This window comes from Choloepus didactylus, chromosome 5 (genome assembly GCF_015220235.1).
Source record: "Choloepus didactylus isolate mChoDid1 chromosome 5, mChoDid1.pri, whole genome shotgun sequence".
Classification (NCBI taxonomy): Eukaryota; Metazoa; Chordata; class Mammalia; order Pilosa; family Megalonychidae; genus Choloepus; species Choloepus didactylus.
In genome coordinates this window covers 5,048,703-5,071,586 of record NC_051311.1, presented here as the reverse complement: position 1 = coordinate 5,071,586, position 22,884 = coordinate 5,048,703, and the positions used below count along the sequence as shown (strand labels likewise).

The 22,884-nt window shown below is 48.5% G+C and overlaps 1 protein-coding gene across 2 annotated transcripts in view; it reads left to right on the top strand.

Annotated features, from left to right (window-relative positions):
• The window catches only part of NEBL (nebulette), a 341,590-nt gene that overhangs the window by 109,828 nt on the left and 208,878 nt on the right, over positions 1-22,884 (top strand). The window contains exon 3 of one of the 2 annotated variants that reach the window (XM_037837689.1): positions 14,200-14,284. The exons of the other annotated variant lie outside the window; for it this stretch is intronic. Within the exon in view, the coding sequence (XP_037693617.1) occupies positions 14,200-14,284 (85 nt within the window). The remainder of the gene's footprint in view (positions 1-14,199; positions 14,285-22,884) is intronic. 2 annotated transcript variants of the gene reach the window in all.

Sequence of the window (22,884 nt, the reverse complement as noted above, 5' to 3'; positions counted from 1 at the left end):
GAATCCAACCCAACTCAACCCAACCCAACCGAATTCAACTGAATCCAACCCAACTCAACCCAACCCATCCCAACCCAACCCATCCCAACCCAACTTAACCCAATGCAACCCAACCCAACCCAACTTAACCCAACCTAATCCAACCTAATCCAACCCAACCCAACCCAACCCAACCCAACCCAACCCAACCGAATTCAGCTGAATCCAACCCAATTCAACCCAACCCAACCCATCCCAACTCAACCCAACCCAACCCATCCCAACTCAACCCAACCCAACCCAGCTTAACCCAACCCAACCCAACCCCACTTTCTGATTGCACTGTTGGTGGTGCCATTTTTGTCCTCACTTGATAGGTGAAGTTTTTCAGTTAAATTAAATATTAAAAAACAACAACTATGATCTCTAGAATCAGATCCTTAAAGCATCCAGTCTTTCTTTAAGCCATTCATTAGATGATTATTATTTTATTTTTTTGTTAATAAATGGGACAGCATTTCTATAGTATCTTTTAAAGATTATTCTGAATGTATCATTGCTATAGCTTCTTAATATCTCTGTCTTTAATGAAGTACTATACAGTCTTCTAGGACATCAGGTTTTCCTGTTTTACTTATTCAAATTTTTTGAAGCTTATGAGTCATATGGGTATTTGTGATTTGTAATCAGTCTTCTTACGAGCTTGGTTAGAATAAATAAATTCACTAGGTTCTCACCAAAACCACCGATGAGCTGGTCAAATCTCTTCTCTGAAAGTGCAAAATGGAGGACCCCAAACCCTGCATGAGGTGAGTCTGCCAGATGGTAGCTACCCCCATGGTGAAAAACAAAGAACCATTTATGTTCTGTACCACTTTTGTGTTTTTAAAACTCACAGAGCAGTAAGTCTCTTGTTTCTCTTCTGTTATCTGTGATTTTTCTGGGTGGGGGGGGAGGGGGAATTTATGCTGAGGACAAGAATGGCCCTTGAGGGCAGAAGTGCACTCTGGGAGATTTTCTGAGGGCAGCCCCCGCGAGCTGTCAGGGAGCTTCAGTGTTTATTTCTTTCAGCCGTGTTTTCCTGGCAGGTTGTGCATCTGGGGCCTCTCCTTGGAGGAACTTGGTATTCAGAAGTCCATAAACAAATTACATTGATCTATAATGTGGGGTGTGACAGTGACTGATGGGGTTCCGGCTCTGAGAACCGTGTGCGTGGGGAAACGGCACGAGGGAAATGGCCCGTGCTGATGGAAGGGCTCCTGCAGGCCATGGTGCAGCCTGTGCCCTGGTGAAGGCACCACAGCAGGAGTGTGTGTCTTGGAAAGCTGCTCAGTTTGAACTGAAACGTGTCGCTATTGTGACATGCAGATGTCCTTTGTTTGGAGAGTCTATGGTTTACCACTTGTATGAATATCTTATGGTGTTTGTGTGCCCAGCAGAGAAGGGGAGCTTCTGAGCAATGAGGAAATCCTGCTGTGCAGCAAATGTGGTTTTCTTGGCAAAGTAAATAACACTTGAAGTTCATATACCCCTGCCTGATTCATTTCGGCCGACGGCCTTTGACCGTGTGAGAGAAGGGAGCCTCCTGCCCAGGTCACAGAGCTTGTCTGTGGCGCATCGAGGAACAGGCCACCTCTCTTCTGATGATTTGTCACCTCTTTCCCCACGTGCCTGAATTGGAAATACATGGCACTCCAAATACAATTCTTTCTGAGTAGAAAGAAAATTGAGTTTCTAAATAAATCCCCCAGGTCATTCCTTTAATTGTGTGGTCTCTGTACACACAGCTGCGTCACACGCACCTTATTTCGTTAAGGAGAACTTAGATTGTGAAGAATGGCATCTAGCGGTTGTCCCTGCCAATGGGAAAGCTAGGTGTGCAGGGAACGGAGCTAACCGTCTTGCTCACTGCGTGTACCAAGCATGCGCGAAGATCTCAGATTTTTACGAGATTGCAGGCTTCCCGAATTTTGACAAGGCTGCTTCTAAATTAGTCAATGTTGAGTGCCGTCTCTTTGTAGGTTGACAACTGGCTTGTGTGGCTCCATTTGACTGAGAGGAGAAAACCAGCAAAAATGGCTCCACGGTCTGTTGGGTGTGAAGAGTCGCATGGCGGGACGCCAGTGTGGAGTGAGGAGAGCGCGTTGCTGGCACACAAGAGCAGAAGTTACTCTAATGGGGAAAGATAGTACTTCTGACATTTGAATCTTAGGTAGAAGCTGTGTAAGGAGGTTCTAGAAAATATTGGTCAAAGCATATTCCTTCCTTGTCAGTGTCCAGAGCAGTCTTTTTTTTTTCCTTCCTTCCTCCTTCCCTTTCTCCCTCCCTCTCTCTCTCTCTCACTTTCTTGCTTTATGTTATTTTTGAGCCAGAAGGGTCACTGTTCCTCTGAGGACTTAATTAAATGGTTCAGTGGAGTTAACTACGTTTTCTTTTCATGTGGTTTAATTTTCTAAGGGAAAGCAAAGACTCCCTGTTTTGTTTTGTCAATCAGAATTTCTGTTTAATTCTTCTTAGGTGAAAGAGGAAACTGCAGAGTTAAGAGCTGGGGTCTTCGGGAAGAGTTGGGGTGTGTTGGGAACTGTCTGGGGGGATAAAGGCCTAATTCATGGTGTTCGCCATTTTCGGTGGTGACGTGTCCAGGCTCCCACGCTGACCCCGTGGGGGCTGGAGCTGGGGACGTGGTGCAGCCCCTCTCAGCCAGCGTCTTCTTCACAGACAGCGCGGTGGAGACAGCACAGTGCGGTAAAACTCTTAGGACCGAGCCTTGGATGTTCAGTACCTCTGCTTGTATTACACTTTATTTGCCAGTTTATGATTTATTTTAACTTTTTATTGTGGTAATGTATACACAACTCAAAATTTCCCATTTTAACCACTTTCGACTGTGCAGTTCAGTGGTGTTAATTACGTTCGAAAGGTCGGGCTGCTGTGGCCAACGTCCATTCCCCCACTTTTTCATGTCCTCCAAAGCCTGGAGGTCGTCAGCTGTGGGTCCATTTTCATGAAAGGCGAGGGGCTGGAGGGCCTCACCCTCTAGTGGATGCGCTGACAGTGCTTCCCCACATGCTGTGAGTGGACGGACATCAGCAGAACCCCTTCCCGGGGTGCACAGGCAGGGGGCCCGCAAGTTCCAGAAACACACACACACACACACGCACACACATGTGAAACCGAGGTGGGCTGTGTCTGTGGGTGGAGCTTCAGCATCACACGCTCTGGAGAGGGGTCCATTCCCACTCACCTGGGGACCCCAGCTCCCAGGGGCCGGGAGAGGCGCATTGGCCACCGGGGGCTCACTCTCTGGAAACAGGCCCGGGTTTGTCGGGGTCTCCGCCTGCTGTGGGTCCTAAGGCTGCCCTTTAGTTAAACACCTGGAGCTTGTGGCCGGGACCTTTCCAGAGCCCCTCACCTGTGGTGTTTTGGGCTGTTCTGTTTTCCTGTCCGTCTGATCCTATCTGCTGAGGGGTCCTCGGTGCTTCCTCTCTGCTGTTGCTTTACACGGCAAATTCTCTCTCTCTCTGCACACGTGTAAGGGTTACACCATTTACACATCCACGTTTAAAATATTTCCGGGAGACTTTGAGTGGGAGGTGCTTGGTTGCCATTTTGACCTGGAAGCCCCTGTGCGCGCTTGTGGAGGTGGCACGTGTGGTTCTTTAAGTGCTGGCCTCTCGCTCAGACAGTCCCACCCAGTCACGCGCATCCCGTGCCACGAGCTGTGGGAGGATGCGCTGGAGCTGGGCACTGTTTTCTGGTCCAAGGCACTGGGCACGGCTCAAGTCTAATAAGCCACTGGGTTTTGGCTTCATGGCGTACTCAGTCACCAGGAAAAGAAGTGCATTAGAAAGAGAGTGGGCACGTTTGGTGGAGACTCTGCACCGAGGTGCGCAGTGGATGGAGTTGGCCGAGCGGGCCTCTGGGAGGACGACGCAGGGCCGGCAGCTGATGACGTCGTGACGAGGTTTCCCTCATGTTCTGTCGCAGGCACCAACGTGAAAGATGCCAATTTCGGGAAAGAAGTTCCCTTCTCCCCCTCGGTCTGCCCATCCTGAAAACCACACAAAGCAAATGTAATGTAATAAATTGGGACGTAACAAATTGAAGAATCTTTAAGAAGTCTCTGTCCCCCTGAAAATGTTCCTCTGATTTTGTAGTGGGGTTAAATGGATTTTAATGTGTTGAAATTGCTTTTGTGGCCTGAAAAGTTCAGAAACAACGGTCTGCAGATGGTCAGCTCAGGGGGTCGCAGGAGGGCAGGAGGTTTTCCCTGAGCCAGGGCTGCTGGGCAGCAGCCGCCCGTGACACTGTGTCCAGAAGGATTTTGGGTCCTTTCCAACCCCGCAGAAAGAGCGTGCGATTAGTGACGTCTGCCCTGAGCCAGGAGGGGACAACATCTGGCCACGGAGGTCGATGTTCTTGTTATCAGTATTATTAAGTATTAGTTTCCCACACTTCACCGGGCTTGCTTTTTGGTTATAAATTTATCTGTGGGACTCTAAAACCTTTAGGTAAAATATACAGATGAATGTAACAGTACATTTTTAGGGTTACATAGGTCTTTTCTTAAAATGGAATTATCGTATGCTTTCCTTTCCTCTTTAGATTACAAGTACGTGTCTTTACTGATACTGAGCATTTCCTATAGACACTATATTTAGTGCTATTTTCAATAAAGAAATAGAATGTGGTCTTTTCACATGCTGTAGTCTGTCCATCTGCTTCAATCTGCTCCCCGGGTCTGTGTCTCTCCCGCATTTGCCCTTGGCTGTAAATAACAAGTCCTCTTGGTGTCCCTGGGCCCAGCTCATGCCATGGCTGAGGGCCAACTCCTTCCCATTTGCACACGCGTTTGTTTGCACCATCGTGTCTGCAACGGCACAGGGAAAGTGCTCTCCCCTGCAAACTCATATTTTCTTAAACAATGTCTAGGGGTGTGTGTATTAATTTCTGGCCTTTTACGATATAATTTGAACTCTGGGTGACTTCTCCCCATGGCCGCTGGGCGCTGTGTGCTGTGGCAGGTCTGCTTTGCTGTGTGATCCATCGGTGACTCTGTGTTTATAACTACACGATAGAAGTTGCAATGGAGCCCTGCCGAGGACGTAAATCAATAGGTGGCATGTTGTTTGACCCTTACAGGCAGACAGAGAATTTGGTAAATTGTTAGACAGGTTATTGAGTGCCCTTTGGAGAACCAGGGGTTGAGCCGTGCAGCTCCTTCAGCTGGGGCTTGGGTTTCACGTGCAAGATGTGATTATCATAATCCATTTCTTGCTTTTCTGCACCCTCTCTGTGACTCTCCAAAGGCTCCTTTCCGAAGGACATTCCCCACTGACTTGCTCTAATTCACCATTTTTTTTAAACATAGAATTGTTGTTTTGCGACCAGCGGCATTGCGTGTAGGTTGTTTACAGGGCTGCTCCCGGGAAGAGGATTAGTCGTGGAATCAAGAACAAGAGGCTGGCTTGGGAGGGGAGTCCGCGAGTAAACAGCCCCCCAGACACAGCCCGAACCCCGCCAGGAGCCAGCTTAATTCAAGACCCTGGGAGCCCGCTGGGGTGAAAAGGGGACCATCCTTCCTGATGCTGAATAGTGCTCATGGAACACTGCCACATTTTTACTTGAGTGATGCTCTTGGGCAGAAAATGCCCAGAATGACCCAGCACGTGTGAAAGATGTCGTCTTAAGATGCCTCCACCTGTCAGTCCGTGGCGTCAGAACGGCAGTGGAAGTGTGTCGAGTTCCTGGTGATCTCGTGTGATCAGCCGAGTCCTAAAATATTTCATATCAGAATTGCTTCGTTTATCCAATTGTATACCCCTGGAACGATAACCAAACTAGGAGTATTGCAAACTATTAATGGTTATAAAAGTCCTAAGAACTTTTATTTAAGGGCAAACACTTCCAAGTTTTCTCATTCCCTTTTCCTTTCTGGCTCTTAAAATAGCAAACAAAATCTCTCACATATGATTAATGTGGGTTTGGAGATCGTATTTTGGGGAATGAAATATAAACAAGGCATGTGAGTGGAGGCTCAGCTTTGGGGACCCCAGAGAAGGAGCCCTGGCTTGGGCTTTGCTGTCCAAGCCCCTGTAGGGTGGGCTGGCCCCCGAAAGATGCCAGGGGCTCTCTGGAGCATCTTTGGCAGCAAAAGCGTTCACGAAGCCGAGTGCTTGGGGGGGGGGGGGGGTGTTCTCACCGCAGCTGCTTGGAGCTGGCTTCAGTTCAGACTCCCCAGGCACCGGAGAGGCCTTCCTTAAACAAATCTGTTAGCATTTTAGGTTTGAGGTGAACACAGTGCAACATCGATGTAAATCCCAGTTCCTGTGTCCGCGCGGCAGTTGCTCCCAGCCCCCCTGGGTGGGCATGGCTTGGTCCGGTGTTCCCGACCCTGCCTGTCAGGGGGTCCCCGGGCTGCGTTTCTGCCCACGGCTCCCTCTGGGCACCCCCAGCTCAGGCTTTTCCTTCCTGTCGTAGGGTCTGTTTGCAGTTGTCCCTCAGGTCTGGCATGAGGTGGCCGAACCCACTCTGGTTTGTGGCCTTCTCTCTTCCTTTCCTTCTCCTGCTCCCAGTGGTCATGCTGCCCCCTGCCCCCATCCCGGGCTCCCGCTGCCACCCTGGCACCCCCCACTCAGCTGTCACGGGCTGGAAGAGTCACGTCACCAAGAACCTCCCTTCCCTCTCGGTGTTCTGCTCCCACTGCTTATGGCACCCGCTGGGCGATGGTCAGTGCGCACAGTGGGGCCTGCAAGCGCACAGTGGGGCCTGCCAGTGGCTCATGGGCTCCCCTTTGGGTTGGAGAGAGCCCACGCTACTGGCTGCTAAGGAGTCTGAATGCCACCCCTGCTCCGAGACAGGACGTGACGTGTCATTGCCACAAATTCCGTCTTTCATGTATTTCGTAGATCCTTTTCCATTTTGTGAGTAATGATTGAGGGGGATGTTTAAATCTCCCACTGTGTTGGTGGATATGCCAATTTTTTCTTGTCCTATAAATTTTTGCTGTATAAAATGGTTTGAGGCTAGTATTAGGTAAATTTAAGTTTAGAATGATGCACTTTGGTGGTGAGTTAGCATTATCCCTCTGTAGTGTCCCTCTCTATTCTTAAGAATGCCTTTATTTTTAAAGTGTGGTCTGTCTCTTATTAAGATAGCTGTTTTATGGTGGAATTAAAAAATACCAATCTGGCAAGATCTTTTTAGTTGGACAGTTTATCCCAATGAGATAGTTTTTTGTGATTATTTGTTTCCCCCAACTTTTAAATTTCTATCTGTCTTGCTCAGTTGATACTTCCTTCTCTTTCTTTTCTCTTTCCTTTTTTATTGTATTGGTTTAGGTTTCTGGTTCCCTTAAAATTTTTTTATTTTTTTCCCTTCTTTGGGATTTGAATTTGTGTACTCTGTTTCCATTCTCTGTGGTTACCTTTAACATTTTACCACACGTGTTTAAGCAAAGCTTAACTCTCAAAAATGTCCAAGCCCTTCTCGTGAGGAATAAAAGGGCCTCAGCATGCTTTGTCTCCCACACTGCCCTCGCAACCTGTCATTTGGTATTTCAGTTTTGTCCTTTTTCTAAAATAATCCCAGAGAGCAGACATTGTGATAATTCTGCACAAGGTGTGTGCATATATATCATTTTATTTGGTTATCATTCCATTTTTGCATTTCAGCTTGTTCTTTTGGGATATTTTCTTTCTTCCTGAAATGCACGCATTGTAAGTAGCTCCACAGGAGATCTGATGGGGGTCTGCGTATCTAAAAATGTTCCTATTCCTTGTTCTCTAAAGATAATTTTGAACGATGTGAAGCAGTCATTGTTGCTGCCCAGTGGAGCGGTTCACATGCTGGAGAAGTGTTTAAAGTCATGGTTAACCCTTCGGTCGTCTCCCCACTGTCCCGTGTGGTTAAGGGAGACGGTCCGGGCTCAGGGGCCCTGGGCTCTGGGGTAAAATGTCTTCATTGAAGCCAGAGAGTGAAGGACGGTGCAAAGCAAGGCGCCGGACCCCCCGGCTCAGAGAGGCCGAGCCGGACGGCCACTCGCCTCATGAGGTGAGGGCAGGACTGCCGCCTTTCACATGCTCTTAAGCGGCCGAGTTGTGCTTTCTTAAAGAGCGGATAATAGGTCAAAAACATCATGATTCTTCTCTCAGGAGTGACGAGCTGCGCCTGGGCACAGGGGCCCACGAGGAAACCACGGCATCCTGGTGCGTCCTCTCGACGCCGGAGGTTTGCTGTCTGGCCCGGGTTGGAGGCAGAAACGGCAGCGCTCGGGCCCCCGAGAGAGGGGGCGGCACAGGCAGCGCAGCGGGGGACATCGCCAGGGACGCGAAGGGACCGAAGCTGAGGGCGCTGCTGGAAAGTGCCGGCAGCCTCCCACGACAGTGCTAGAGAGGTTAAGGCTTAAAAAGTTTGTCAGCCTTGGCCCGGGTGGCGTTTTGGGCCAGAGAGTTGTTGGCTGTGCGTTGTAGGATGTTTGGCTGCACCCCTGGCCTCCACGGTTAAATGGAGGTAGCACCCCTCCCTCCAGATGTGACAGCCCCGAATATGAATCGTCAGGTGCCCGCTGGGGCAGTGGTTGAGAACCACTGTGTTTAAAAGTAGGATTCATAAGTAAAAAGGTCAAAAAGATCCTTGTTTTTTGTTTCTAGAAGGTTTGCTCTACCAGTGGTTTCTAGTTTAAAAAGTTCTTTTCATGTGATTCTACCGGTAACCCCAGGAGGGAGCCAGGGTGGTTTATCCCCTTGGGAGGCACTGGGGTTGGGCCACGTGACAGTGGAGCCCAGAGAAAGGCTGGCAGCAGCCGCAGGAGGAGCAGGAGGAGGAGGAGGAGGAGGAGGAGCAGGAGGAGGAGGAGGAGGAGGAGCAGGAGGAGGAGGAGCAGCAGGAGGAGCAGGAGGAGGAGCAGGAGGAGCAGGAGCAGGAGGAGGAGGAGCAGCAGGAGGAGCAGCAGGAGGAGGAGCAGGAGCAGGAGCAGCAGCAGGAGGAGCAGCAGGAGGAGGAGCAGCAGGAGGAGGGGGAGCAGCAGGAGGAGGAGCAGGAGGAGCAGCAGGAGCAGGAGGAGGAGGAGCAGGAGGAGGAGCAGCAGGAGCAGCAGGAGCAGGAGGAGCAGCAGGAGCAGGAGGAGGAGGAGCAGGAGGAGGAGCAGCAGCAGGAGCAGGAGGAGCAGCAGGAGCAGGAGGAGGAGGAGCAGGAGGAGCAGGAGGAGCAGGAGGAGGAGCAGCTGCCGCAGTGGTAACACTATCTGTTGAGCGCCTCGAGGTCCCAGGCGTTGAGGGGCTCTGCAGGCGCCAACTTACTTGATTCCTCAGCATGTCTCAGAAGTGCCATCATGATGCTTACTTTGCAGATGAGGAAACTGAGGCCAGAGAGGTTGGGGAACGTGGCCGAAGCCCCCGAGCTGGGAGGAAGAGCAGGTGCGCTCGCAGGCAGCTCGGAGAGAGGCGGGGGCCCGGGTGCTCGCCTTCCCTCCCGCCCCCACGGGCCGCCCCTGCCTCGCCGTCCCGGGGCTGCCGCCCTTCCCCGCTCTCCGGGCAGCTTTCCCCGCGCTGCCGTCCACGGGAGCGCACCGAGCACAGCCGCCGCGAGTCTCCGTTCCATGGCCTCGCGTGAGCCCTTCCCGAGTTCCTGTTGTTCTCCTGATTCTCTTTTGCTTCCTGCATTTGTGGAGTCTGCTTCCTATTCCTGCCACACACGCTTCGGGGGTCCCCATGAACCCCCCCAAGAAGCATCTGCTTCCGATGCGGCGGCGTTTGACCGCACCCCCCAGGCCTCCCCACGGGCCCCGTGCGTCCTGCCGCCTCTGCACCAGCAGCTTTTGTCTTCAGGGGAGCGCAGTGCCGTGTCAGTGCACCCGCCCCACCGCGTGTTTTCTGTTTTCCTGGTTCTCTTAAAACATCCCTTTCTTGGCTCTTGCCGTGCCTTCTCTCCCATGTTTTCACATTTTCTAATAATGAGAACAACTGGCATCCACCCTTTTGGCCTAAGAAAGTCATCTTCTTTCTTGAAGATTTATATTCAAGACATCTTTTTTTGGAAGACCTTCCACATCCGTTAAATGCAGCATTTGGAAATAGCTGGAATTAGCTGTGTGGTACCACCAAGGAGCTTTAAAATGCTTTCCTCACCGTGGACTGTCGTCAACTGCACAATTATAATGTTCTTTCATCAATTGTAACAGAGGGGCCACCCTAATGCAAAGTGTTACTAAAGGGGTGGGGGGTATATGGGAACGCTGTATTTCCTGCATGATTTTTCTATAAACCTGTAACTTCCCTAATTTAAAAAAAAATGCTTTCCTCCCCTGTTCTAGGGTCCTGTGAGCGACCTCTGGCCCCTCGGCTTATTCCCCCATCTGTGCTCTTTCCTTTTCCTTCTGCAGGGGGTGCTGGGTGGGATCTGGGAATCTGACCCCACGGCGGAGAATGGTTGGATTAATTGATGGATCTCACTGCATTGACCTGATGTTGAGAAATCTGATGTCCCAAGGATTTTCCAGATGTGTCAAGGTTGGCAAGATTAATTAAGGTTCTGCAGATACCGTAATTATTATTTTTAGTGGAACACAGTATGTCCAGCCGTCTTAGTACTCACTTATTTTTCTGAGTCTTATGTTCCAACTTACGGGGCCGTTCCACTCTCACTTGGGTGCTGGGCATACTCTTCAAAGACCTTAGTCCCCAAATGAGGAGCTTGGACTTGCCAACTCTGAAGATAATTTGGATCCCCAGAGCCTCAGGTTTAATTCTCTCTAGGATTTATGGCCCCTAGTAGGTTTGGATAGGAACCCCTTCTTTCCCACAGCATCCACTAGTTTAGTTATTCATGTAAAATTGAATTTTATCTCCTTGGTCAGCATTCTGGATAATTTCTTCCTGTTATGCATCATTAGAAGGAGATTTTGTTACATACAGATTAGCCCACTATTATCAAATCCTTCCATTTTAGCTTTGAATAGGGTATTGGAAAGGCACAAAACATTTCCGTCTGTTTATACTTTGCATTGTGTGTTTGAGAGTTTGCTGCTTTGATCAACAGGTTAGCAAATATGGCTGCTATAAAACAGAAGTTTTTAATTTTTCAGTGTACCCCTTCTTTCCCAATAGGACTGAATATGGGATGACAATATAAAACATATGAAAGTGGTGTTTCATTTATATGAATTTCCCTTTCAAGTTTGTATCTATGACCTTTTCCCCTTGTAAAATCAAAAGGAGAGAATAGACTGTTTTAAGGAAATGATACTTCAAACTTAAGAGCTATGGGTTGCAGGGTTGCAAGTGAAGTTTCATTAGAATCCCCCTCCCCCCCAATTTTTTTTTGGCCTTGCATGGAGGAAATTTGGGTACATGGAAAGAAGAGGTTGCAAGTGGTAACTCTCTCACCAGCAGTTTGCTTTTTAATCTCAGGATGCTCTTTAATTACAAATCAAACGATTTTTAATTAAACATAAGTGGCGGGAGAAGATTGTCCCCCAAAGTGTGCCACCACACCGAATTAACCCGCCAGTTAGTGGATCGTGACCTCAATGAGCTCAACTTTCTGTAACACACTGGGGAGTACATTTTGATTATAGTTTGAGAGTAGCTGCCATACATGCATAAAATTTTTTGAATTGAACATTGTGAGTCCCCTGAAAATCTTTGTGAAACTCTGTTCCACAGTTTATATTTTGAAAAGCGAAGAAACAAACAGGTGCTGAATTATTTTAGCCCTAAGGCATGGGGATTTGCAGTGTTGGGGCACTTAAAGGTGCTGGTTTATAGCCCAGGGCAGCTCATCTTTCCAAGCATGAACGTGCAGATTGCGCGTCACACCCCGGGGTGTCTGACGAGTCCAGAGGGGCTGTTGAGAGGCGCCCCCCAAAGCCAGGCTGGCGCTGGTCACTCACCTGGCTCAGCAGCTCCAGCTCTTACCAACGCTGCAAACGCTCTCGAGTGTCTGGCTTCTTGGTCTGGGTTAGAGGAGGGAGACCGGGAGGGAAGGAGAATTTCCCAGGCAACCAGCCTGCCCTGCCTGACAGCCCCGCAGTTAGAAAAACCCCACGATCCCGGGGGGTCTCCAGAGAACGGCCCCGAGCCCCACGGCCCGTGGGATGGGGTCACAGAGCTGGATGGGGCCCCAAGTCAGTGTGACCCCATCTTGGGGCTGGGCACAGGTGTCCCCTTATCTCCGGGATGCCAGCCGGGCATGGGCTGCATGTGTGCATGTGTGTGCATGTGTGTGTGCATTGTGCAGGTGTGCATGTGTGTGCCTGTGCACGTGTGTGCGTGTGTGTGCATGTGTGTGCAGGTGTGCGTGTGTGTGCATGTGCATGTGTGTGTATTTGTGCAAGTGTGCATGTGTGTGCATTTGCGTGGGTGTGCGTGCGTGTGCATTTGTGCAAGTGTGCATATGTGTGCATTTGCATGCATGTGGGTGTAGGTGTGCATGTGGGTGTGGGTGTGCAAGTGGGTGTGCCTGTGCATGTGCGTGTGCATGTGCAGGACCCTGTGCATGTCATGGGGTGCGGTGAAGCGGCCCGGTGGCCCGTGCGTGTCCTCTGAAGCTGGGGCTGCTCGTCTAACCTCCTGCCCCTCCGCTGCCCCCCCTTCTGCAGCCACAAACACTCCTTGTGGTCATTCCACTAGCAGACGCTGGCAGGTGCTGGGGACGAGGCAGAAATGTGCTGGGACAGGGGACGAGACTGGCCTCTTCTCACTCTCCTTGCACCATCCACGGGCCCCTGCGGCCGGTTGGACGAGTCCTCTGCGGGGACGGAAAGCCCCGACCTGCGCCCGGAGGCCAAGGGTGGGCTGGGGGTGGATGCGTATCCCAGGAAGGGGTACCAGCCCTCGGGGTGGGGGGGGGCAGCCTGAGAAGTGCTCCCCAGGGTGGGGTGGGGGCGGGCAGGAAAGGCTGCAGAGGCTGGCCTGGCCCAGAGACCCTGGGCATCCATCCGCCTGTGGACACCACGGAGAGGCTGTGCCCCCGGGACTGATCCTTCAGCTTCGCGCGTCGGAGGTTTGCTTTGGTGGTGTGGACCTGGGGCCGAGCTGCTGCAGTTACCTGAGGGGTCCGTGTGGCCGTCGCTAAAGAGACCGTGGTGGGGAGGGAGGAAGACGGAGGAGAGACCGTGGTGGGGAGGGAGGAAGACCCAGGAGAGACCGTGGTGGGGAGGGAGGGAGACGGAGGGGAGACCGTGGTGGGGAGGGAGGGAGACGGAGGAGAGACCGTGGTGGGGAGGGAGGGAGACGGAGGAGAGACCGTGGTGGGGAGGGAGGGAGACGGAGGAGAGACCGTGGTGGGGAGGGAGGGAGACGGAGGAGAGCATGGTCAGGCTGTGTTCAGGGGCTGGAATGGGTTTCCTTGCTGATCCGTCGGCTGGCTGTGTGGTGGGCAGGATTCTCCCAGCTGTGGCTTGGACACTGGCTGACACGCTGATGAGCAGAAAAATGTGAGGATCTTGTCTGGGTGGGGGTCAGCAGGCAGGGCACTTTCAGGCAGGTTGGATTTCTGGGGGGCTCGGGGACATACGAGTGGAAATGTGTTGGATCTGCTGCAGAGGAGGCCGGGCTGGAGATGCAGAGTGCGGTGATCTCTCTTAGACGGAGGAGACCGAGAACTGTGGACGGGGTCACCAGGTCATGGCACAGATGGAGCAGAGAAGAAAGCTGAGGGAGACCCCTGAGGGTGGTGGGCAGGGACAAGTCCGCCAAGGACAGTTTGGAGGGCAGGCCAGGGGTGTGCAGGGCTGTGGAAACGAGCCGAGGGGACATGTCGCCATGGGGGGAGGCCAAGAAGACGAGGTCTGAGAGACAGCTGTTGGCATGTCCACGGGATGTCATTCTGACTTTGGCCAGAGAACCTTCTGGAAACATAAGCCAGGAGCCAGAACACACCGAGTTGTGCGAGAGTTGGAGGGGAACGGGCAGTGAGTGGCCTGGTGCGCGTGCTGGCCTGGTGGGGGCAGAGGGAGGGCAGCCGGAGCAGCTCCAAGGCCCTGAGACGAGGCGGGAAGGGGTGACCGGCTCCAGTCGAGCATCGGGGTGTGGACAGCTGAGCGACACAGGGCCCCTGGAATGGGGCGGCAGGATCCAGAGGGAAGATGCAGAGATGGCCGTGGCTGAGAGGAGGGATGCGGGGTCCACTGTGCTAGCTGGGAGGACAGGCCAGCGGGCGTTAGAGTGCTGCTTTGTCACACGGTGGCTCACGACGTTCTTTTCAACCCTGTCTCCACAGGCACTACCCGAAGCAGTCCTTCACCACGGTGGCCGACACGCCCGAGAACCTCCGCCTCAAGCAGCAGAGCGAGTTGCAGAGCCAGGTAATTCCCGGAGGGCCTCTGGGTCACGTGGGCACCGACGGTGACTCAGAGGCCGGTTCTGAGATTCTGCCCCCATCCATCCTGGGAAGGCCGGGCCTCGTGGATGAGACGTGGGGCAGCCGAGTTGTCCCTGGCCTTGGACCCCCGATATTCTCGGCCCTGCTACCCACGTGGGGCTCGGGCAAGGAGACACGTTCCAGTTGGAGCAAGTGTTTCCCAACAACATTGATTTATTTGGTCCCAAATATTTAAAAACATGTTATGAATAGCTGCATGTGTAGGGGGAGAGGGGTATCGGCGTGACCCTGCTGCAGTGGGGCTGGCACCCCATCTGTGCGTCGTGCCCCAGCCGTGAACCTCGTTTGCACCTGTCAGTTTGTTCCTGTCTCCCTCACATGCCACAGCGACAGCCTGGCGAAGAGGCAGTGCCACGGTTGGCTCGGAGCCGAGCCCTTTGGCGGGAAACTCGCCTTCGATGTGTAAAACCTGCTGCTTAGCCACAGTGTTTTCTCCGGCGCTCAGCCTCTTCTGGAGAACCCCGGGGCCCCCGTCGGGGAAGCATCTCCAGCCGTGCCCGAGGCTCACCTGCCGGGTGGGGACGTGGGGAGCAGCCCGGAGGCCCTGGGTCTGGCCGGACAACCCGGAGTGGGAGGAGGCAGGATGGGCTGTGGCCCCTCTTCTGCCTTCCGGGGGTGCCTCCTGGCACTGAAGGGAGCTGGGGGGTCCTTCCAGTCTACCTGCCATGAGGGCAGCTGCACGTCCCGAAGGAGGCAGTGAGGTATGGAAGCATCTTGAAAAGCTGAAAATAATGCGTGACTTGGGAGCTTATCGTTCTCCTCAGGTCCTGCAGGTTCCTGGTGTGCAGAGGGGACAAGAGCAGAGTTTGTGGGGAGGAAGGGGGCATCTGGCCGTCACTCTTTGAACGCGTCCATCCAGAGCTGTCAGTTGCTCAGGATCTGATCATCTCCTTGGCAGTTTATCTCATCGAGGGAAGATTGTGCCTCCCCACTCGTCTTTCCGAGGGACTCGGGCCACTTCTTAGTCCGTTTAACTGCAGGAAATATAATGCAGAATTGGTGAACAGTGCCATGGAGACTGGGTTGGGAGTTATTTTTCTGGTTTATGTAAAGTGCTAATTTTTGTGTGCTAAGTTGTTAGTTCAAATGGTTGAGCACTGGACAAAGAGACTTCCTGTTGTGGAGACTGCAGGAGCCCCCCCATCCCCCAACATTCACACCACAGGCTGCAGGGGCTTGGCCCATCGGTGCAGGCTCACTCTGTCTCCCTTCTCATAGATTAGGATTGGTTTGGTAATTCTGGAAAGGCTTTGAGTACATTGGAAAACAGAATGGAAGCAAGCACTCACATTTGTTTCTTGCCTTGTATGTGCCCTGATGTGGTGCAAAAGAACCCCTGACTGGTCAGCACCCCCTTGTGCAGAGCTCGCAGGTGCAGAGGCAGCAGGCCCGATACACATATGTGGGGTGATGACGTTTAATTTGCAATCAGGCCCAGAGACGGAGGGGCCCGTGGAGTGGACCACTGGGGCTCCCTGCTGGGGTGGACTTCAGCAGAGCTGTGAAGGTCAGGGAAGGATCTGACGTGGACACCTGCCCCTTCCCTTAGAAGGTGCACCCTTCCTTTTGGGTTCAGTTAGTGGTTTCAGGGTCTGCAGCCCAGGAACAAGCAATTGCTGTTTTCCTACTGTGCGCCTGGCTCTGGGAAGGCAAAGAAAGAGCTCTCTCGTAAAGGGCTGATTTTATTCTCCCTCATGGAGCAAGCCACAGAACTCAGAAGGCTCAGATACAAATGATTATAGGACGGTGCAAACAGGTAGGCTCAGGGTGCCTGGAATCACCAGGGGATGGGCAGGGGGAGGAGTTGGATTTTCTTTAAGATTTGCTCCAGTGTCATCTCCTCTAGGAAGAAAATAGAGTGCTTTATCAGGCACACAAGGAGGGGAAATGCAACTCCATTTAAACCTGTGTGTGGCTTCCCTAGTGTTGGGGGTTGAATCACATACCTCAAGAAAAAGGTTAACATCCTAACCCCAGTGCCTTGGAATGTGACTTTTTTTGGAAATAGGATTGTTGCAGATGGAATTAGGTAAATTCAGATAAGGTCATGGGCCTGGTGTCCTCATAAGAAGAGAAGACGGAGGCAGAGGGCGGAGTGGGGCATCTCCAAGCCAAGGAATGCCCAGGTGTGCCAACAAACAATGGAAGCTGGGAGAGGCAGGGAAGGGTCCTCCCCTACCATATCATAGGTGTGTGGCCTTGTAGGCACCCTGATGTCAGAATCTCGGCCTGCAGGACTGTGAGAGAATGAACTCTTGTGGTTGTAAGCCACCTGGTCTGTTATGGCAGCCGAGGGCATGAAGATGCCTACTTTGTTGGCTCCTTTCACATGTCAGCTTAGCTGGGTTATGGTGTCTAGTTGTTTGGTCAAGCAAGCCCTGGCCTGATTGTTACTCTTAGGGTATTTTGTAGATGGACTTTCATCTACAATCAACTGATTGCATCTACAATCAGTTGATTGCATCTGTAATCAACAAGCAAGATGGCCCTCAGCAATGTGGGGTGTCTCCTCATCCAATCAGTTGGAAATCAGAAGAAGCCCGAGAGGAGATAGCTTGGCCATGTGATGGAGGGTTGCTGTCAGCAGGACACTACTGACCCTGGGAGAGAGCATGACTTTGCTGACATCTTTTTTTTTTTTTTTTTTGGTCATACTATTTTTAATTTTTATTTAAATTTAATTTTATTGAGATGTATTTACAAACCATACAATCCTCCATGGTGTACAGTCGGTTCACAATACCATTATATAGTTGTGTGTTTATCACCACAATCAATTTTTGAACATTTTCATTACCACAAAGAAAAGAATAAGAATAAAAATTACAGTAAAAAACACCCAAAATATCCCATACCCCCCATCCCTCCCTATTATTCTTTTTTTTTGTTATTTTAATTTTAATTGAGATAAAAAGATACATAGTAAAGTACATAAAGTATACAAATCTTAAGTGTATAGATTGATGAGCAATTACATTTATATACATCTGTGGAATTGTCACTCAAAACAAGATATAAAAAGCAATTCTCATATGCATATGAATCACTGGTGATCTTGCCTAGATGCAGATTCTGATTCAGTAGATCTATGGTGGGACCTCAGATTCTGCATTTCTAACAAGCTCTCAATTGATGCTGATTCTGTTGGCCAGTGGACCATACTTTGAGTAGCAATGACATAAAATTTCCCCAAATCCAAGAACGCTTCTCATGCCCCTTCTCAGTCAGTACTTACCCCAGAGATAACCACTGTTTTGACTTCTATTGCAATAGATTAGTTTTGCCTGATTTTGAACTTCATATAAATTGAATTACATAATACGTGCTCTTTTGTGTCTGACTTTTTTCACTCATTATGTCTATGAAATCTTTCCGTTATAGCACGTAGCAGTAGTTTGCTCTTTTTCACTGCTGCATGGTTATCCATTGTATGACTATTCCACAGTTTATTAATCTTCCCATTGATGGACATTTTTTGTTGTTTCCACTTTTGGGGCATTATGAGCAAAGTTGCTATGAGCATTCTTGCACATGTCTTTTGGTGGACACATGCACTAATTTTGGGGGGTATTTATCTAGGAGTAGAATTGCTGGATCATAGGGTAGGCATATGTTTACTTTCAGTTGACACTGCCAAACAGTTTTCCAAAATGGTTATACTATTGCACTCTTACCTGCAATATATGAGAGTCCTAGCTGCTCCATATCTTCACCAATACTTGGTAATGTTAGTTTTTTTTAATTGTAGTCTTTCTCCTGGGTGTGTAGTGATATTACATTGAGGTTTCATTTCCTTCATGAGTAAAGATGTAGAATACCTTTTCATTTGCTTATTGGCCAGTTGGAAATTTTCTTTTTTTGTGGGGAGATTGACTTTTTTTATTTTAATGTATTTGTTTTGAAATACTTTCAAACTTACAGGACAGTTACAGAAATAATACAAATCCCATGCAGAGAACTCCCTATTCCCTACAGTACCCAGATTCACCAATTTTAACACTTTTGCCACATTTTCCGTATCATTTTCTCTATCCGTCAACGTATCAACCCATCTGTCTGTCTGTCTATCTATATCTATCTAACTATCCACCCACCCACCCATCTCTCCATATATCTCTCTATTTGCCTATCTGCTTATCAATCCATTTATGAACACTTGAGTATAGGTTGTATACACCATGATCCCTGAACACCTGATACTTCCATGTACATTTTCTAAGAACAAGGATATTCACTTACATAACCACCTTACAGTTATCAAGTTCAAGCAACTTAACATTGATATAAAGCTTAGTCTTTTTCATATTTTTTCATATGTCCCAGTAATGTCCTTTTTTTTGTTTTTTTTTGTTTTTTTTAATTTTTTGAAGTTTATTTATCAAAAAATTAAAATAAGCAACAAAAGACATACATTTCAAACAAAACAAAGCAAAGGATTAAGAAAAACAGAAAACCTAAAATAACTACTTTGCTTCCAACATGTTCCTACCATACCCCCCAAAAATTAATAAACCCTATCCAAACAAAGGAATAAGAAAAACAAATAATCTACTGAAGGACAATTTGCTTTTTTCCAAGTTTCTGCTGTTACAAATGATGGTACAGTGAACTCTCTGGGTTGAAAGTGGGTACATTGCAAATTTCAGTAAATATTGTATAAATGCCCTCCACTTCCCCAGAGGGTTCATGACCTTTTCCTCCACCTAATAAAAATATAATAATCTTTTACACTTTTACCAAACTGATAGACCAAATGTTATTTTTTTAAATACATCCAAAGCTATAGGAATAGTTGCAAAAACACTACTAGCCCCATACACAGAATTCCATCACACCCTGACCCCCCCTCCCCCGATAGCCCAGTCCACCAACTTTAACGTACTGTCACATCGCTATTTCTTTCCCTCCCTCCCTCCCTCGCTATCTATCATCCATCATCTGTTGCTCTGTCTTCTGAACATATGAGAGCTAGCTCCACACATCCTTGAACATACACTATAATTCATGTATACACTTCCCATGAACAAGAACATTCTTTTATGCAATCCTATTAAGTGCAACTAAGAAGTACAAGAGATTCAACAATGATACAAAGCTTACATTCTGTATTTCCTTTTCCTTATGTCTCAGCTGTGTCCCTTTGAGCCACCTGTCCTCCACCCTCCAATCCCATCCAAGTTCATCCTTGGCATTCAATCGTCATCTATTTAGACTGTCTTTTTTTTTTTTTTTTTTTTTTTTAAGTTGTGGAAACATATATACAGCCTAAATCTTCCCATTCCACCCCCTCCCTAGCCTTCCATTAGTGGGATTAATCACATTTAGAATGTTGTAATGCTCTTTCCTACCATCCATTACTAGAAATTTCCCTTCTCCTTAAACAGCAACCCTACACTCATTTCTTAACTCCCCATTGCCCCTTCCCCCATTTCTCTTAACCCAAACTCTACATTTCATCTCTATGGTTATATTCTCTGATAATTTCTTTGTGTTTACTGTGTGGCTTAAAATTAACCTCTTAAATCCATATCAATCTTGTTTTTCTTTGATACCACCTTCACTTCAATAGGACATAAACTATGTTCCTATACTTCTCCATTCCCCCACCTTTATATAGTTGTCTAAAATTACTTATTTTACATTGAGTTCAAAACCACTGATTTGTCATTAGAGTTTGTGTATTTTATATCAGGTAGGAAGTAAATAGTGGAGTTACAGTTCAAAAATTACTGACTTCTATTTGTATTCCATTGTGGTTGGAGAATGTGCTTTGAGTATATTCAATTTTTTTTTTTTTTTTTAAATTTCTTGAGGCTTGTTTTATGTCCCAGCTTATGGTCCCTTCTGGAGAAAGATCCGTGATCACTAGAGAAAAATGAGTGTCCTGGTGATTTGGGATGTAAGGTACTATATATGTCTGTTAAAATTCTCTATATCTCTTTCTCTTTTCTTTGTTTCTCTGTTGGTAGGGTTCCCTTTAGAATCTGAAGTAGGGCAGGTCTTTTATTGGCAAAGTCTCTCAGCATTTATTTGTCTGTGAAAAATTTAAGCTCTCCCTCAAATTTGAAGGAGAGTTTTGCTGGATAAAGTATTCTTGGTTGGAAATTTTTCTCTCTCAGAATTTTAAATATGCCATGCCACTGCCTTCTCACCTCCATGGTGGCTGCTGAATAGACACAACTTAGTCTTATGTTGTTTCCTTTGTATGTGGTGAATTGCTTTTCTCTTGCTGGCTTTCAGAACTTGCTCCTTCTCTTCAGTATTTGAGAGTCTGATCAGAATATGTCTTGGAGTGGGTTTATTTGGATTTATTCTATTTGGAGTTCGCTGGGCATTTATGCTTTGTGTATTTATATTGTGTAGAAGGTTTGGGAAGTTTTCCCCAAGAATTTCTTTGAATGCTCTTTCTAGACCTTTACCCTTCTCTTCCCCTTCTGGGACATCAATGAGTCTTAAGTTTGGACGTTTTATTTTATCTATTGTATCCCTGAGATCCATTTTGATTTTTTTGATTTTTTTCCCCATTCTTTCTTTTGTTCTTTCATTTTCTGTTCTGTGGACTTCTAGGACACTGAGATGTTGTTCAGCTTCCTCTAGTCTTGTATTGTGAATATCCAGAGTCTTTTAAATTTGGCCAACAGTTTCTTTTATTTCCATAAGCTCTTCTATTTTTTTTTATTTACTTTTGCAATGTCTTCTTTGTGCTCTTCTAGGTCTTCTTTATGTCGCTTATATCCTGGGCCATGGTCTTCTTGATGTCCTTTAAATCCTTTGCCATGTTTTCGTTCCTCGATTGTAGTTCTTTGATTAATTGTGCCAGGTACTGTGTCTCTTCTGATAACTTGATTTGTGTGTTTGGAGTTGGATTCTCCATATCATCTGGTTTTATCCATATGCATTGAGATTTTCTGTTGTTTTTGGACTCTTGGCATTTGCTCTGCTCGACAGGGTTCTTTCAAGTTGTAAAAAAAAAAAAACAAACCTACCTGATTTTCAGAAACTCAGTTTGGTGGCGTACACTTTCTCTAACTAACCAGCAGATGGCGTCTGCGAGTCACTTATACCCCTCAAGTCAGTTCTCCCCAACTGTGTCTCTGTAGTGTGTGGAGAAATGATTTTTGTGGGGTTCAGCTGCTGAACTCAGTTTGGGTTTGTTGTTGGTGCTGTCCGCCCTGAATGTGGGGCGTGTGTCTGGGTGGCTAGGGAGGCAGGGCCACTTTAATATTCAAACCTCCCAGGTGTTCCCAGAGATTCAAGGCTGTTGCCAGAGTCTAAGCCTTTGTTTCTGTTTTGCCCCAGCTTTTCTCTGTCGCTGACCCACAAACCACCAGCATTGACGTAGCATCCCTGGGTTTTCTGAGCGGGCCCCCCTTCTCAGCTGTGATCTTCCAGGACCTCTACTGAGGGAAGGCCGTGCTACGTCACTAGTGCACGTCGTCCCTCAAGAGAAGCCCCGGGCCGCCTGCCGTGCAGGGGCACTCCCAGCCTGATGCAAAGATTAGCCTATAATTCTTGACTGGTGTCAGTTCTGAATGGAAGGCAGGTAGCAGAGCTGGGCCCACCCCTTTCCTCTTAGAGAAGATAGACCCCCTAGGGGGAGGTCATTAGCATTTCATTGGTTTCTCTCTGCCTGTGCCACACTGCTGTCTGGGTCACAGAGATGGGAATTAAAAATGGCTGAGGCTTTCTCCATTGAGTCAAAAAGGGAACAGAGCTAGTCTGAGGCGACCCTCCAGCTCTCCAAGGTCAGTCGTCACCCAAAGCCTCTGTCTACTTGTTGGGGATTTGTACCTTGTAGTGAACAGTTCACACTCGCTAATTAAAACCCCAGTTGGAGCTCAGCTGAGCTATATTCGCTTGCTGGGAGAAAGCTTCTCTCTGGCACCACGAGGCTTTGTAGCTTGGGCTGTGGGGGGAGGGGTCTCCCGATTTGGATCCGCAGTTCTTACTTACAGATTTTATGTTGTGATCTCAGGCATTCCTCCCAATTCAGGTTGGTGTATGATGAGTGGACGATCACGTCTGTCCCCCTGCAGTTATTCTGGATTATTTACTAGTTGTTTCTGTTTTTTTTTAGTTGTTCCAGAAGGACTGCTTAGCTTCCACTCCTCTCTATGCCACCATCTTAGATCTGTCCTCCCTATTATTCTTTTACTTTTTGTCCTCGTTTTTCTATTCACCTGTCCATACACTAGATAAAGGGAGTGTGAGCCATAAGGCTTTCACAGTCATGTAGTCACACAGTATAAGCTACATAGTCATACAATCGTGTTCATGAATCAAGGCTACTGGGTTGCAGTTCAGCAGTTTCAGATATTTCCTTCTAGTTATTCCAATACACTAAAAACTAAAAAGGGATATCTCTATAATGCATAAGAATACCTCCAGAAAGACCTCTTGACTCTATTTGAGATCTCTCAGCCCCTGAAACTTTATTTTGTTGCATTTCTCTTTCCCCTTTTGGTCCAAAAAGGCTTTCTCAATCCCACAATGCCAGGGCCAGGCTTATCCCCAGGAGTCATG